Source organism: Furipterus horrens, unplaced genomic scaffold (genome assembly GCF_987537825.1).
Source record: "Furipterus horrens unplaced genomic scaffold, mFurHor1.1.pri manual_scaffold_11, whole genome shotgun sequence".
NCBI classification, from domain to species: domain Eukaryota; kingdom Metazoa; phylum Chordata; class Mammalia; order Chiroptera; family Furipteridae; genus Furipterus; species Furipterus horrens.
Window position 1 is genome coordinate 79,022,989 of NW_028327181.1, and position 13,584 is coordinate 79,036,572.

The 13,584-nt window shown below is 38.7% G+C and overlaps 1 protein-coding gene and 1 long non-coding RNA gene across 3 annotated transcripts in view; one reads left to right on the forward strand and one right to left on the reverse strand.

Annotated features, from left to right (window-relative positions):
* Positions 1–3,261: 3,261 nt before the first annotated feature.
* On the reverse strand, positions 3,262–7,759 carry KRT10 (keratin 10). Of its 2 annotated transcripts, none has more exons than XM_090292946.1 (8): positions 7,125–7,759; positions 6,278–6,360; positions 5,756–5,912; positions 5,501–5,662; positions 5,286–5,411; positions 4,786–5,003; positions 3,921–4,195; positions 3,262–3,629 (listed from the first exon to the last, which is right to left on the reverse strand). In XM_090292946.1, the coding sequence occupies exons 1-8, from the start codon at positions 7,707–7,709 to the stop codon at positions 3,523–3,525; spliced, it is 1,713 nt and encodes a 570-aa protein (XP_090149072.1). In that variant the 5' UTR covers positions 7,710–7,759; the 3' UTR covers positions 3,262–3,522. The 2 variants fall into 2 exon arrangements, with proteins under 2 accessions (XP_090149072.1, XP_090149073.1); XM_090292947.1 differs by having other exon boundaries at positions 3,473–3,629; positions 3,941–4,195.
* Positions 3,924–13,584, forward strand: part of LOC149998430 (uncharacterized) — a 294,581-nt gene continuing 284,920 nt past the window's right edge. The window contains exon 1 of the long non-coding RNA XR_016514378.1: positions 3,924–4,243. This is a non-coding gene — a long non-coding RNA (uncharacterized LOC149998430). The remainder of the gene's footprint in view (positions 4,244–13,584) is intronic.

Genomic DNA, 13,584 nt, shown 5'->3' on the forward strand with positions numbered 1-13,584 from the left:
TGTGGGACAACCTGGTACAAAGAGTACCCTTCAACAACAACAAAAAAATCCCAGAGAACAGACTGACAGTTGTCAGAGGGGAGGGGTGGTGAAGGCTGGGTGAGAAGGGTGAAGGGATTAAGCAAAGAAAAAAAGAAGAAGGACTCATAGACACAGACAACAGTGTGGTGATTGCCAGAGGGAAGAAGGGGATGGAGGGAGGTAGACAAGGGTAACAGGGTGGAGGGGGGTGGATAAATGGTGATGAGGGAGACTTGACTTGGGGTGTAACACACAATACAATATAGAGATGATGTGTTGTAGAATTGGATACCTGTAATCTTTCTAATTTTATTAACCAATGGCACCCCAATAAATTCAATAAAAATAACATAAAAGAAATATCCTTTTACCTGTTTTTGAGACTGAATTTATTTCTTTTGGGATAACTTGTTTCTCTTTGCCACACAGTGACACAGCTCGGATAGGTTGCACCAAGGTCAGAATGACTACAACTGCCGCTTTTAGGGATGGCCAATTATCCTAAAACTTTGAGGCATTCATCTCGTCCTTCTCACTTATTTTCACAAACCTCTCGCTGTATATTTTTGGACCTCAAGTTCACAGGACTGGATTAGTCATAATCTTATGTGACACACTCTTGCCATTATTCCTACTGTCTGGAATTAAGTTTTGCAGTCCTAGGAGAGCAACCTGACCTTGTTCTCTACCCCTTGGCAGACCACATTAATGTTTTCCTACTCTAACAGCATATTGTGATGCTCATATTCATCTTCGGGAACACTAGGTTATTCAACCAATAAGCACATTTCTTTGAAGATGAATATAATACGTTCCTTCAGTACCTACTTGATGGCGGGCATTTTTCTAAGGACTTAATAGGTATTAACTCATTTTATCCCCACAAGAATCTCATTTGAGGTAGTTATTATCCCTATTGTATAGAAAACTGAGACTGAAAAGAGTTTTAAGTAACTTGTCTAAAAGTTCTATGATTTGTAAATGCCAGTGCCAGAATATGAAGTCCAGGAATCATGATGGTGAAATGCATGCTTATAAGCATAAAATGAGCTCTTTCCCTAATTCCCACTCTCAAGATGCAACCTAGATGGTAAACACTGGATGGACCTTATTTAGTTAACCTCACTTAAGCTATTTCCCCTATTAAGCTGACTATAACAAAGTTTCTTTTCCATGCCCAAACAAAATATCAAGTAATCATGAACATCAAGTCAGGGTACAAAGTTTTAAGGCTAACAGCATAAGGTAAAATCATTGGAGAAACAAGTTTTTAGTGTTTAGCAGGATTCCACATGAGTACCAATTGGCTCTGCTAGTCCCATTGGACAGGGTTCTGCTTAAATAGCAGGCCTCTGTAACAAGTTTAGAATCTGTAAGGGTATGTACAGGATTTTTTTGATTAATAACTACGTGATAAATCTATGTAATAGAAATACTGACCTGTAAAGTTAACAGTGTTTTTTTTTACTATAATACCAATGTTCTTGTTAAGTCAAATTGTTTAGACAGTCTTTATTAAACTGTAGTTTCAGAATCTAGTAAAAATAGTTTTAAGTAGTTTTTATCAGTTTTATTGAGATATAATACACATACAGCACTATGTTAATTTAATGTGTACAGCATAATTGACATAACTATATTGCAATACAGTTACCACAATAAGTTTAGTTAATGTCCATCAAGAAAGTAGTTCTTTATCAGAGAGAACTTACTGTAATTGTTTAAGGAGATATTGGAAGATTGAAAAGGTAAGACAACAGGACCACCATGTTCAGACCTTTCAGGAATGAAAGTATGGCTTACCACCCTATCAGTTAAAGAACTCTGACCAGCTGAGATTCTGATTTATGAATGGATAGAAGAGACAAGGCTTACTAACACTTATCTCTTCAGAATAAGGAGAATGGCCATCTCAGATTATGAACAATATGCTAGGTCCTAGGGACTTGGCTAACTTTCTTAGATAATAAATATTTTAAAAGACAGTGTTTTTGAACAGCCATCAGCGTACAAACAGTATGTGTTCAAAGACCAGTAATGTATTTCAGGGCTTTACAATGTGGCATGTTGGGACTACAGTAGTGAATCTTAGAAGACTGGCCCGCCCCCGCAAAGATTGGCTGGTACATATAATAAAATTTGACTTTTTAAAGTTGCTTAAAAAAAATCCCAACCATGTTTAAGATATAGCATTTTAGACCATGCCATTTTCCCTTCAACATTGGTGTTTAGTACAATTTATTAAACAAAATGCACACGGGAACCCAAAAAATCTTAATCTGAAGTGGAGAATCTCTGAAATATGGTAATATTTGGTGCCAGGCAGGTTGTGAAAACTTGACAAAAGGGAAATCTATTCAATTTGAAACAGGGCTGAAGTCATCAATTTGGGGTACAGAGGATATGTTTTACCTAGCAGGAGTCCCAAGCAAATGACTTGGAGACCAAGGCTCAGGTCCTTGGGAAAACTGGAGCTCAAATCAGGAAGGATGTCAAGGGATGCTACTTGGTAGACACACATCAGGGAACATAAGGTAGTCTTAGGGGCACAGAATAACTCCAGGCTTTACCTACCCGATATAGTAGCAGATTATAAAGTACTATCACTTGGGTTTTTATTGGCTGAAGGTTGTGGTCATGGGGTTGAACCTACAAGTACCAGATTTTTAGTTCTGATCATTGGGTATGGTTGGCAAAGGCTAAAACCTAGAGGTGTCCTTTTGGTTAAACTGGCATCACCATGGCTTGACAGTGCTTCTTCTGTTCATCTGATAGGTATATATTGTTTGATATAATTTCACTGTGATAGAAAACACTGGAAAATATCTCGTAAGCTGTATAGCAATTGGGCAGAAGTAATATAGTAATGGGAAGAAAACACAGGCAGGTAAGTGTGAGAAGTCAAGTAATCAGAAAATGTAAAAATTCCAATTAACTTTATTTTTGGGGTCTCAGTTATTTCAGAATTTCTAGGCTTGAAATATTTTGAAGACAGAGCTTTCTACATATTGTGTATCTTCAAGAAAGAATAAGATTGGCGACTCAAGGACTTTTTACTCAGTGAGGTTACTGATATTAGTCCAATATACCCACAAGATTAAAAAATTTACTCAGAGAAATCATAATGACCATAATTCTCTCTTCAGAATTTCTGTATAAATCAGTCTTCAAATGCTAGTTTATTAATGTTTAAGATTTAAAAAATCTAATTTAAATAAAGACAATTCTGACCAAATAAGATAGTTTGCATCAGAAAGAAAGTTTATTGATTCATTAGTAAATGAGAATAGAACAAAATTTTTTCCCATTATAGAATACTTTCTGGCGAAGTGAAAAGAAGAACTACAGAAACCACGAAACACCTTTTAGACACCTTATTTTCAAAGAGGGAACCTACTTCTACAGACCATTAAGACTTTAGGGTTTTCTTGGAGATTTTGTTTTTCATGCATCTGTACAAAATGGCCTGTGTGAAGGGAGTCACTTTCCTCCTGATGTAGCTTAATAGTAGTGTTTCTTGGTTTCTGATTCAATCATTGATGAAAGGACTCTACCATCAGGTGCCACTTCTTCAATAATTGTCTTGATCACTCTGGTTTTACTAGTATCTGTATGTGAATCACAAAAAACAAAACAAAGATTTTAGACTAAGCAATTTGTGGCGGGGTCCCTCCTAATTAACAAGCAAAATTTCTAAAAGAAAAATACACCAAATTTAAAAATAAAATTTAACTTTTTAAAGTTGCTTTAAAAAAAATTCCACCCATGTTTAAGATATAGCATTTCAAACCACACCGTTTTCCCTTCAACATCGGTGTTGAAGTACAACTCATTTAAAAAATGCACGTGGGAACCCAAAAATCTTAATTTTTTAGAAAGTTAAAACTAATTCTTATTACCCCGGCTAGTTTCTGCTGACCTTGGTCCCTTAGATGAGGACTCGCCAGTGGACCCGGAAGAGGACTTGTGGCCTCCGCCGGAGCTTCCGCCGCCGTAGCCGCCGCCGCCGCCGCCGCCGCCGCCGGAACCGCCCCCGTAGTTTGCACTTCCGCCGCCGTAGCCGCCGCCGCCGCCGCCGCCACCGCCCCCAGAGCTGCCACCATAGCCGCCGCCGGAACTGCCGCCGCCGGAACTGCCGCCGCCGCGCCCGCCGCGGTAGGAGCCGCCGCCGGAACTTTAGGGAGTAAACGTCACATTCAGTTAACACCAACACTAGGAGACGGTGGGTCGCTTTCCAGCTTATTGTTTCTTTAGAAAATAAAACGTTTTGTGGGGGAAAAAAGCCCTGCCAAGTATGTATTTTAAAACTCATTCTTTAAAAACAATGTTATGTACACGTTTTATATAACAGTTTTATTTAACCCTAATAATCAAGTTCGTGAGACCTTGAGGCTGGTTGCATACACCTTTTTCTGTACTCTTGCCTCCTCCCTTCGCTCCCATTCTTACAGTCTGGCACTTCCTTCGGTTATGGGAGAGCCTAGCGATTTGGAATATTGACTAAAAGCAATTAGGATATATTTCTTAAAATATTGTACTTATTTATTTTTAGAGGGGAAGGGAGGGAGAAAGAGAGGGAGAGAAACATCACGGTGCGATTGCCTCTTGTGCGTCCCCAGCTGGGGACCTGGCCCGCAACCCAGGCATGTGCCCTGACAGGGAATCGAACCGTCAACCCTTTGGTTTGCAGGCTGGCGCTCAATCCACTGAGTCACACCAGCCAGAGCACAATTAGGACAGTTTTAAAAAAATTGTATAATTTACCTTCCCTCTCCTTCTAGCAGGCTGCGGTAGGTTTGAATTTCGTTTTCCAGTCGAATCTTAATATCCAGGAGTTGTTGGTACTCGGCATTCTGGCACTCAGTTTCGGCTCGAATCTGTTGCAGTTGTTCCTCCAGAGAAGTGAGCTGGGACTGAACCTGGGAGAGCTGCATACAGTAGCGACCTTCTGTTTCTGCCAAGGAGGCTTCCAGGGATTGTTTCTGAAAAGAGGAAAGAATAAATTGTGGCTTAATGACCCCCTAGTTCAACTGAGTACCGGGAATCTTATTTAACAATTTAAGACATCATATAAAAGCATAAAGAAAATAAATAGAATTTGTGTTTTACATTTAGTGACAACTTTTAGATTTCAACACTTTTAGGTCAATGCCAGTAATGCTTTTCTTCCATTGACAAAGAGCTCCAATTTTTATTTCTACTTTCTCACCTCAATTCTATTCTTCCTGAGCATGAAACTTTGTGTGAGAGAGTTATTAACATACCAGGGCTAGCTGGGACTGTAGTTCGATCTCCAGACCTTGAACAGTGCGTCTCAATTCAGTAATCTCATTTTTTTGGCTGGATATTTGTTCAATGTTACTATCGATTTCTGTAGTCAGTTCCTTGCTCTAGAGGATTAAAAAAAAGGAAAAGATGAGAAAAATCTGAAATGATAACCAAACCTCCACTGGCTTGCCCATGAAGGAAGGTGGATTACCTTTTCATTGAACCAGGCTTCAGCATCTTTGCGGTTTTGTTCAGCAAGTTGTTCATACTGGCTTCTCATGTTATTCAGAAGTTGAGTCAGATCAACACCTGGGGCAGCATTCATTTCCACATTCACATCACCAGTGGACACATTTTGAAGGTCTTTCATTTCCTGTTTGAGGAACAGAAAAGATTAATGACTGCTTTGTGACCAAAATGAGCACTCTTTTGGCTATGGAAAGTACTTGTTAACATTTTGCATCACCTCTTCGTGATTCTTCTTAAGGTAGGCCAGCTCTTCAGTCAGGCTCTCAATCTGCATCTCCAGGTCAGCCTTGGTCAGGGTCAGCTCGTCCAGCACCCTGCGCAGGCCGTTGATGTCGGCGTCCACACTCTGGCGGAGGGCTACCTCATTCTCATACCTGAAACAAGCGGGGTACAGTTACTGGCTGTAACATATAAGGGAGGTGCACCATTATAAAGGCAGAGATTATTTAAAAAGCAAATGTAAGTTGACTTTATATCATGGCAACATTTATCATATATGAATTCACAAAGAGATATGAGTTGTTTAATGCAAAGAAGCTTAGCAGTTACTTTAAAATGCATTTTCTCCTTTTAATATTGCCTAACAAGGTAATACTGAAATAGAAAAGATCTGTGACAGCTCTTATACTGTTTAAATGAACTCAGGAAAGTGTAGATGCTATTGTGGACATCCAAAGCCATTGATTAAAACAACTAAGACATTTGTTGTGACAGTATTGTACCCATTCACTTAGCTTACTTCAGCCTGAAGTCATCAGCTGCCAGCCTGGCATTGTCGATCTGAAGCAGGACATTGGCATTATCCGTTGTTAGATTAAGGATCTGCAGGAAGAGGTAAAGAAATCAGGTACAGATATGGCTTTCCTGTTGGTATAGATGAACTGCATTTCTATGTTGTTCTGTTACACAATTTTGGGTAATTTTTTTAAACTTTAAATATGAAATATTGCAGGCTTACCCTTACACTTAAATTGGGTCATTTGTTCTTTCTATATCATCCCTTTCTGAAAAGTAACTGGAATTATATAGCTGCATGCATGCCCCTCTCTTATACTGTGTGATTTTCATGTAGGTCAGCCAACTTTTGACTGACTCATACCTTATTTAGTTTAATTTGTTATGAGTACACTGCCAAGCCGGTACACAATTTGCAAATCCCTAGAGGCAAGCAATATCTCATTTCCATACTGGAGAGTTAATGTTTCTTGCATTGTTGGTAATGAGTTTTTTTTTTATTATTATTATCAATCTGAATAATTTGTTCTGGCTCATTTAACAATTCTTTCAGTTTTTATATTTGTAAATGATCTAGAATATTTTAACTATGAACTCATTATACACTAAAACCAAAAAAATTTCAGTAATCCATTATCCTATAAGACACACAACACACATGTGGCATGAAGATTGACTCGACCACACCCTCACAAATATTTACCTTTGATGAGACTGGATTGTTTTTGGAGTCAAGAAAGTAACACAGGCAAACACAGTGAACAGTTCCATCATGGTGAATTTAAAATTGATCTATTTGAATCACATGGTTGAAAAATAGGCTTCAAGTTGGATTTTAAAATGCCCCTTACCTGATTTTTAAGATCTTCAATGGTTTGGTAGTATTTGCTGTAGTCACGAGGCTCTCGGCCTACATTGCTATTCTTTTCATACCACTCCTTGATTTTGCCTTCTAGCTCATAGTTTGATTCTTCAAGAGCCCGAACTTTGTCCAAGTAGGAAGCCAGGCGGTCATTTAGATTTTGCATGGTTATTTTTTCATTTCCAGAGAGAAGGCCACCATCTCCTCCAAATCCACCACCAAAGCCACCTCCACCGAAGCCCCCACCGAAGCTGCCCCCTCCAAAGCTGCCCCCTCCAAAACCGCCTCCTCCATAGCCCCCACCAAAGCTGCTGCTTCCATAGCTTCCACCAAAGCTACCTCCGCCAAAACCTCCTCCTAGCCCTCCTCCTCCTCCATAGCCTCCTGATGAGCACGCAAAGCCTCCACCAGAGCTCCCACGGCTAAAAGAGCCACCACTGAAACCGCCCCCTGAGCTATATCCTCCGCCAAGGGAGCCTTTGCTGCTCGAAATTTTGAGGGATCCTCCTCCACCCCCTCCTCCTCCGCTGCGGGAGGAAGAGTATTGTTTGCTTGAGCTGTATCGAACAGACATGGTGATGCTCTTTAGCCCAGGGAGTGCCTGCTGCTACCAGGACAGTGACAAGCCTTTATATACTGAGAAGGTGTGTCCCACATGTGGTAGAGTTTGCTTACTTGCATAGTTTTCTTTTTGCCAATTGAGCATCTTTGGCTCATGATTGCATAAAGGATCTTCAGTAATAACCAATCCCAATATGTATGGTTTAAAATTCGCCTTGAGAACAAACGAGAGGTGTGCTGTGTTGAAATTGAAAATGGGTGTAGTTCAGATAAACATATGCTTTTTAACCTTTTGAAGAACATTGAGCAACTGTTAAAATCCAGTCTGAGCTCAGCACTAATTTAGGTTGTACAGAATGTTTGCAAAGTTTGAAAAAGGAATTTTAGCTGCAAAATTATGGTAATATAAGATTTTAAAATTCATGTTTTAAAGAGTTTTAATTAATTGGAACAAGTAGCATAAAGTCTGCCAGAATCATGCTATAATTTAAGAGCTCTTGTAGAAAACTGTAAGCAACTAAAAAGAAAAGAAAACATATATGCTAAACAATTAAATTAGTGTTCAAAAGTTGCCCCATATATAAAGCTAAAACCATAAAAGCACGGTTTAGGAAATGTGTGCGTGTGTGTGTGTGTGTGTAGGGAAGCTTTTATTTGGAGAATGAAAGTATATCGATATTTTACCTAGGAAATTGGAAGTGAGTAATAATTTAGGAATCTTCTAATTTAATGGTGCTGCTCTTTTTAACATTAAAAAACTAAAATCATAAAATTATCCTTTTTTGACCTTTAAGACCATAATGTAGACATTCTTAGCACAGGATACGAAGAGCTATCCTTTAGTACTTTCGTATCCTAATTTTGATTGATTGAAAGGGAGAATTTAGATATGTTATGATTGTGAGTAAAAATTTGCTTGCAAGAATATTAATCTAGATTAGAGAATGATACTTGCTCCAGAAATTATTATGAACTAGACTGTGAACATATGCTAGAATCTGTTTCTCAAAAAGATTTTTTCTATGGGTATACTGTGTGTAGAATTTGGTATAACAATTTGTTTAGTGAAGTATTTAATGGGGACTTTAATACATGATATAAATTATTTTTATATTTATCCATAGCCAATGACACACATATATTCATCCACACACACACATTTTACAGTTATACAGTGCTATTTGTGATGCTGTTTTTAATAATCTCTGAAATAAGCTGCTGAGATAGGGATGGTGGTTATTATCTCCAGTTCATAGAAGAGGAAGCTGAAGCTGAGAGAGGTTATGATTTTGCCTTAAGATATATAATAGGTGGTTGAACTGAGATTAGAAGCTTGGTCTTTTGGTGCCTGGATTTTGGCTCTTTCCTACTATACCTGTGTGAGCGCGCGCGCGTGTGTGTACGTGTGTGTATTTGTGTATTCTGTGCTCTAGTGGATTGGTCTGATAGAACTGAATGCCTCTATTTCTTACCATAAACATGGGAAAACAAAACAAAACAAAACGAGCTTAGAAGCATGAACATTTTGAAAGGATGTATCTGGCACATACTCTTGTATTCCTAATTGCTTTTTCAAACTAAATTTATAGTTGCACATTCCAGTTTATGAAAACTACAGAAAGAGGTTCTGCAGGGAAAGGGAATGTGGTTAACAGTATAACGAAGAGTTGATTGTTAGAGAGGTGGTTACTACCCAACAAATTGCCGCTCCTCCAGCCTGTTAGCACATGCAAGTGGGACAGTAGTTAAAAGAAAAAGCGAAACCCAACCATGGGAATTGATCCTTGATGAAGATAATACATAGTAAAGGAAAGCCGTGATGAAACAGAGAGAGAAAAAAATATTCCAGTAAGTTCAGAGAGGATCTTGAAGGCTTGATATTAATGAAAGAAATGTGAAAAAGAAAACATTTTAATTAAGAGTTTTTGAAAGCTTTTACTTGTAATTATCACAAGTTTTGAATCTTGAACTTAGCAGTTTTTCTTTAGTATTAGCCTTTAATTTTTTCCCTGGTGGGAAAATGTAAAAATCTCAATCTAGTTTCAGTTTGTTAACAAGTGGTATGAAGAAATGTGTTACAATTGTATGAAATCAAAGAATATGTGAAGGGAAACTATTGCATAAAAGTACATGGGAATGAAACATGTATAGTCTTCTAATAACTGATTGTAACATTTAATTTAAACCACCTTTAATGTTATTATCAAAGATTATTTGTACACTTAACAAATTAATTTGTCTTTATTTGCACTGTCATTTGTTGAAATCAGCCTTGGCATGAGTGAAATTAGACGTGCCATTAGTATTTCAGCTAAATTGGATGAATATTTATGATTGTCAGTTCTAATCTTGGCACAATTTACACTTGAATGCCATAATCCATTGTAACTGTAATTTTATTGTTCTCAATTTTTATTTTGTTTCTGTGTTAGACACATTATAGGTGCTTAAAAGATAGACGAACAAATGAGATTCAGCTCCTGCCCTTTAGGAAGTTACAAGTTGTTGGTATCTAATTGAGGAGAGATGACATACATTATCAACTTAAGTGCCATGACAACGATAAATGAAGTGGGTAGGAGGTGGGGTGGGGAAGGAGTTAACATTTCCTGAACATCTGCTATGTTTTAGATGGTGTACTGTCCTTTACCCCTCTCCAAAACTCCTCTACAATAGGTATTATTTACCTCATTTTATAGCTTTAAAAATTTTAGGAGCTTGCCCATAGTAACAAAGCTAGTTTATGCTGGAGCCTAGTTTTGAATCAGGCCTATGTAGCTTCAAAGGTGATACTGTTTTTTGACACTGAACTACCACTGTCAGACTGATGAGTGAGGAGTCTTGGAATGGGTCATCTGACAAAGTTTCCTGAAGTAGGTGAAATTTAAGATGAGTCTTGTGAAGGATGGGTAGGGTTTCTCATATGTGCAGCAACAGAGTCTTGAAAGTGGGACCAGTGAAAATGCCAATCATGTGGACACTCTAGATGGACCAGTTTGGCTGGAACAGATGGTCCATGTTGATTAATTTCTTTTTAAGAGATTATATTGAGCAACTTCAAAAGTCCTTGGGAATACATAGGCGACTAAGATACAATTCTTGCCCCTCAAGGGTTTTTTTAATCTGTTGTACTTGGAGAGGCAAACAAACATACCAATGAAGCAGAGATTACAATAGGGTAAGCTGGGCTTTTCGAGATGTGGACAAGGTGTTGAGGGTGTACAGAGAGGAGATCCAACAGTCGTGTGTGTGTGCTTGTGCGTGCGTGCACGCACAGTTGAGAGAATAGTGAAGTCAAGTTTGGAGGAGAAGATGAATTTGGTTTAAGATGTGAATTTGAAGTACTAATACCAGGATGTTCATGTAAAAATTAAAATGTCTTTCAGCACTTAGAGTCAGGATTATAGTTCAGGAGAGAGATTAGAGCAGCAGACATCAGGATAGATAGGATCCCTAAGGGAAAGAATTTAAAAAGAAATGAGCAGGAGATCCAAGCCTGAGGACAGCCTTGTTAGGAGCTAGGAAGAAGAGGTAGAGAATAATACTGAGTAGAGCACCTAGGACTGGGGAAAGGGGACAGAAGGATTATGGAAGCCAGTGGAGGAGAGAACCCAGATATGGTGGGGAGGTCTCCAGAGAGATTGGTCAAAGAGAAGAGATTGAAGGAAGGCTGCTGGGTTTGTCAAGTAGGAACCATTGGCATCCTTTCAGAGGGCAGGTTTAGTAGAGTTGTGGTGGGGCAATTCATGATGTATTCATGTGCTCCAGTCTTATCAATTTCTTCTTTAATTGCTTCTGGATTCTGGGTCAAGGTTAGGATGGGAATAGGTGCTATTCCCATGCGGTTAATTTGGCTGGGGCTCCTGGGGCTCTTGAAGCATGTCATTGAGTTAACCTTGTTACCAGCTTTGCTTGCCTTACTGTTAGGATTTGGATCACTCCAATTCCTTCCTTATTTTGCTTCAAGTAAAATTCTCTTTTAAAGTTTGTAGTTGAAAATTCTATTGCAATTTTCTTTCTTTGATTGAGTAACTGAAGTATGATGAATAATTTAGGTAGTTGCAGAAAGATGAATCTGGTAATGCAGGCTATGCCTTAAGATGACAAGGTAGATAAGCTGAATATTAAGCATTTTCTATTGTTTTTCAAATAAAGTTTGAGAATTAGACATTTTTTATTTGAATTTTGTGTGACTTGGTGTAAATTGCTGGGTGTGCCTTTGTGATTACCACCCATGGAGTAAAAGTCAAGTGGAAAGTCATTGAACTGTGTGATGGATTTGGTATCCCCCTTCTAGACAGCTGAGTAATTAGAACAACTAAGATAAGGCCCATATCTTCTCACTGGCAACCTGATAAAATTCAAGAGCCTAAAATCTGAAGGCACTCCCATATTACACAATTTTTCTAAAACTTCTGGGAATGCATTGTGATGGAAGCCACAAAAATATGGAAATTGCATGAAGGCTTTTTGGTGTAGTATAGGGTTAAGTGGGTGGGCTGTGAGCCAGAATGTCTGGGTTACAATCCAGGCCCCACCACTTTATGACTTTGTTTCATCTCTAAAATAGGAATAATAATTTCCCCTACCCTTTGGTTAAATGTGTTAGTAAATATACAGCCTTTAGAACAGCGCCTGGCATATATAGAATAAATGTTTAATAAATGTCTTCTGCTAATTGTTACTACTATCACTGCGATCTGTTTCTTAGAGACTAACCCACTGTCTAAGCTGAAGTAGGCCAGCAAAATAGGAGTGAATGAGAGGATAAGCCTGAAGCTGGAGACTGGCCAGTGCGGAGGAGAATGGCAGGGAGGAGAGTAGGGCAGGAGATGGTGCTCTGTTGATAACTGTGTGAGAAGCCATGCCATCCATTTTACTCTGACTGATGTCTGCTTTCGTTTTTACCTATAGTCTTTTCCTTGTCTCCTACTCCCACCAAGTCACCAAGTTTGTCACTGTTTCTTTTGCTATATTTGATGTATTTGTTTCTTTTTGTCTCATCCCTGTGCAACTGTCCTAATCCAGGCTTCCACCACTCCTCTCATGGGCCACATCACCAGCTTCTGAAGTGGCTTTCTCGGCTCCCTGCTGTGTCACTTCAGATCTGTTCCATGCACTGATGCAGGATTAACGTCCTGGAAGAAGTATTGTCGTCACTTTATCAACATACTCAAGCACCTACTGTGGATTTATATTGTGGATGTATTAAATCTTTTCAGTAACCTTGCCCTTTTCCACCTGTCCAACCTCATGTTCCCTGTGGTGGAGTGGAAGGAGCTGGACTCTCCTCGTAAAGTAATTATGTGGCCTTGAGCAAGACACTCAGCCTTTCTGCACCTCATTTTACTACCCTATAAAATATGGATAATAATAATAGTGAATATTAAAATATGTATAATAATCTGCTATCCGATGAAAAAAAGTTAGCATTTTCTTTAAAAATCCTTTAATTATAAGCAAGCTTTTCTTTTAAATCTTGGCCGAGACACTATGTTTTATCCTATTTTAAGGCCTTTGCTTGTTGCTCCTGGTTTGGAACACCCTCCTTCCACTTTGTTGTTTATTCAGGTCATTCTACTTCAACTCCGAACTCTGGCCTAAACACCATCTCCTTCATTAGGTGTCTCACCATGAGTCTAGTCATGGCGGTCATGTTCTTTTCATTTCCTGTGTACAACCTAGTATTTTCTAATATGCCATATTGTTATTCTTCCTAACGAGATAAATTAAGTTCCTTTAGAGAAGGGAAGGTGCCTTGTACTTAAAATTATTTATTTTTTTATTTTTAGAGAGAGGGAAAGAGGGGGAGATAGAGAGGGAGAGAAACATTGGATCAATTGCCTCTCTTAGGCGCCCCAACCAGGGACCAAACCCCCAACCTACGC